The 2,226-nt window shown below is 63.2% G+C and overlaps 1 protein-coding gene across 1 annotated transcript; it reads left to right on the forward strand.

Moving 5' to 3' along the window:
• Positions 1-950: 950 nt before the first annotated feature.
• MNEG_14031 (hypothetical protein) lies at positions 951-2,075 on the forward strand (the record flags this gene model as incomplete). Its single annotated transcript, XM_014037498.1, has 3 exons — positions 951-1,093; positions 1,361-1,555; positions 1,859-2,075. 3 exons carry the CDS (start codon positions 951-953, stop codon positions 2,073-2,075), a joined length of 555 nt encoding a protein of 184 aa, XP_013892952.1.
• Between the last annotated feature and the right edge of the window lie 151 nt (positions 2,076-2,226).

Genomic DNA, 2,226 nt, shown 5'->3' on the forward strand with positions numbered 1-2,226 from the left:
GGAGATCGGATCCGCTCTCTAAGAGAGGGGGGGGGGGAGTACATCAGGGGGAGGCAAGTTCATGCGTGCCAGGTGTGCTGTGAGCCATTGCAGCAACGGCGTGCCGCCGCAGCAGGCGTGAACGCAGCTGCTGCATCCCTAGACCAGGTGGCCAGCCAAGGACAGCGAACCAACGCTGCATCTTGGCTTGTTGTTGACGCGGCTGGGCGAGGTCTACCTTTATGTACACTGACACAAGGTCAAATGTATACACGAGCGGGGGGGTACCACACTCTTCACTGTCATGCTCATAGGGCTGCATGTGCCACGTGCAGTCGCCACTCGATCACTCGGGTGCCAGTGCGGCTGGGTATGCGAGGCTGCTGAGGGGAACAGTGCTGTTCGCAACGCTACGCATGAGAACTTCGATACTTTAGCCACATACCCTACAGATGCACGCAGAGATCCAAAAAGAACCGCACCACGACAGGCTTGTTTCAATCCAAAATGGTAGACTATTCGTTGCTGGTACTTCCGAATGTAGTGCATTAGCTCCGCAGTGACGTGAAGCTGCAAGTTGCCGCGCAGCGTGCCACCCTACTGCTGCCGCCGCTGCATTCCACTGCCGCTCGCGCCGCCGCGTCCCTCATGGGTCGCATCGTCCCGTGGGCGAGCTGGGATGAGTGGGCGCGCGTAAGAGCCCTGCTCACATCAGGGAGCCCTGAGGACCATGCGAAGGGCATCGAGCTGGTGAGGTGGCTGAAATCAGTGACCGCGCTGGTGACGTAGCTACTCCCTCCACTTTCCTTTTGAAACGATTTGAATTTTCCCTGCTCAACCGGCAAACGCTTGTCATGCTATTGACGCCCTCCGCGCCCACCTGACTGCGACACGGCAATCAGGTGGCAGCGTGGCGCGCGCGCGGACGGGTGCCCGTGGGCGCTGACGTCACCGCTTGCCTTCTTGAGACCATGGCCTGTGACCCAGCCATCTACCAGCAACAGCAGCCGCCGCCGCCTCAGCAGCAGCAGCACCAGCACCAGCAGCAGCAGCAGCAGCCGCCACTGCTGTCAGAGCAGCAGCTGCGCCTGCAGTACTCAGCCGTCCTTGTCAGGTGCGTCGCCCCACCCACCGACCGCGATCCCTTGCACAGAGCATTTCACTAGCCGCCGCTTCCGCCCCAGGGAGCCTCCGACACAAGCGTGCTGTGATCTGGCATGGGTTTGTGGCTGAGCCGGCAGCATGCGGTGTCGCCCACGCGGCCTGCCGGCCCCGCAGCAACTGATGACACACACTGCGGATATATCTGCGTTTGGCAACGCGCGCCGATCGACGACGTTAAGCGCGGACGCCCCACATGGGTGGCTCCGTCCCCCCGCAGGATGGTCAACGGCATAACAGACTCCCTCCAGAGGGGCAAGGTCGCGGCGTCGGTCTCGGGCCTGGCGGACTCCGCCGGCCTGTCGCGCCTGCTGGTTGACATCCGCCATGCGGCCACCCACAACGAGCTCCCCACGCTCGCCTCGCTGCGGCTGGGCGCGCGGCACGCGCTGCAGTGGCTCGCGGCGCAGTACTGGTGAGGGAGCGGGGGGCTGGCGCTTCGCGCCGCGCCGGTGCTGTATGGTCGCTGAAATGGCGTGCTGCGGTGCGGTCAAACCTGTCACACCTTCAGGTCAGCCGCAGGCAAACGATGCGCACGGCTGCGTTTGGGGCCTTTGTGCAGCACGGTTTGTACATGAGAAAGCGCACCCACCCCTTCGTTCGCACCAACCCCTTTTTGCCCCTTGATTGCACTGCATTTTTGCGAGGTTGCCTCCCTGGTCGTGGGCGTCAGACCCTACATCTCATGCTCTTATGCAACCTGTTCTCGTGGCCCTAGGCAGCACCAAGAGGCCCACCTGGCCGCCTGCACCGCCCGCCTGCACGAGCTGCTGGCTGCCATCCTAAGAAGCTGCCAGGCAGCTGCCCTCAAGGGCGTCGGAGGCGGGGGCAGCGGCGCGGGCGGGCTGGGGCCGGATGACGGCGAGGAGGAGGGCGAAGAGGCAGGGGACGGCGACGGTGGTGCGGCAGGTGCGGCCTGCTTAGTCAAGGGTTAGTCACAGCCTCCGCGGCTTGCTTGGGTCAACGGTTGTTGATATTGCTGCGAGCCTTCAGTTAAGCGGCTGACTGCTGCAGTGTGAATTTTCAGAATCCCGACCCCCCAAACAAATCCCATCCCATCCCATCCCATCCCATCCCATCCCATCC

This window comes from Monoraphidium neglectum (assembly GCF_000611645.1).
Source record: "Monoraphidium neglectum strain SAG 48.87 unplaced genomic scaffold scaffold04210, whole genome shotgun sequence".
Taxonomy (NCBI): domain Eukaryota; kingdom Viridiplantae; phylum Chlorophyta; class Chlorophyceae; order Sphaeropleales; family Selenastraceae; genus Monoraphidium; species Monoraphidium neglectum.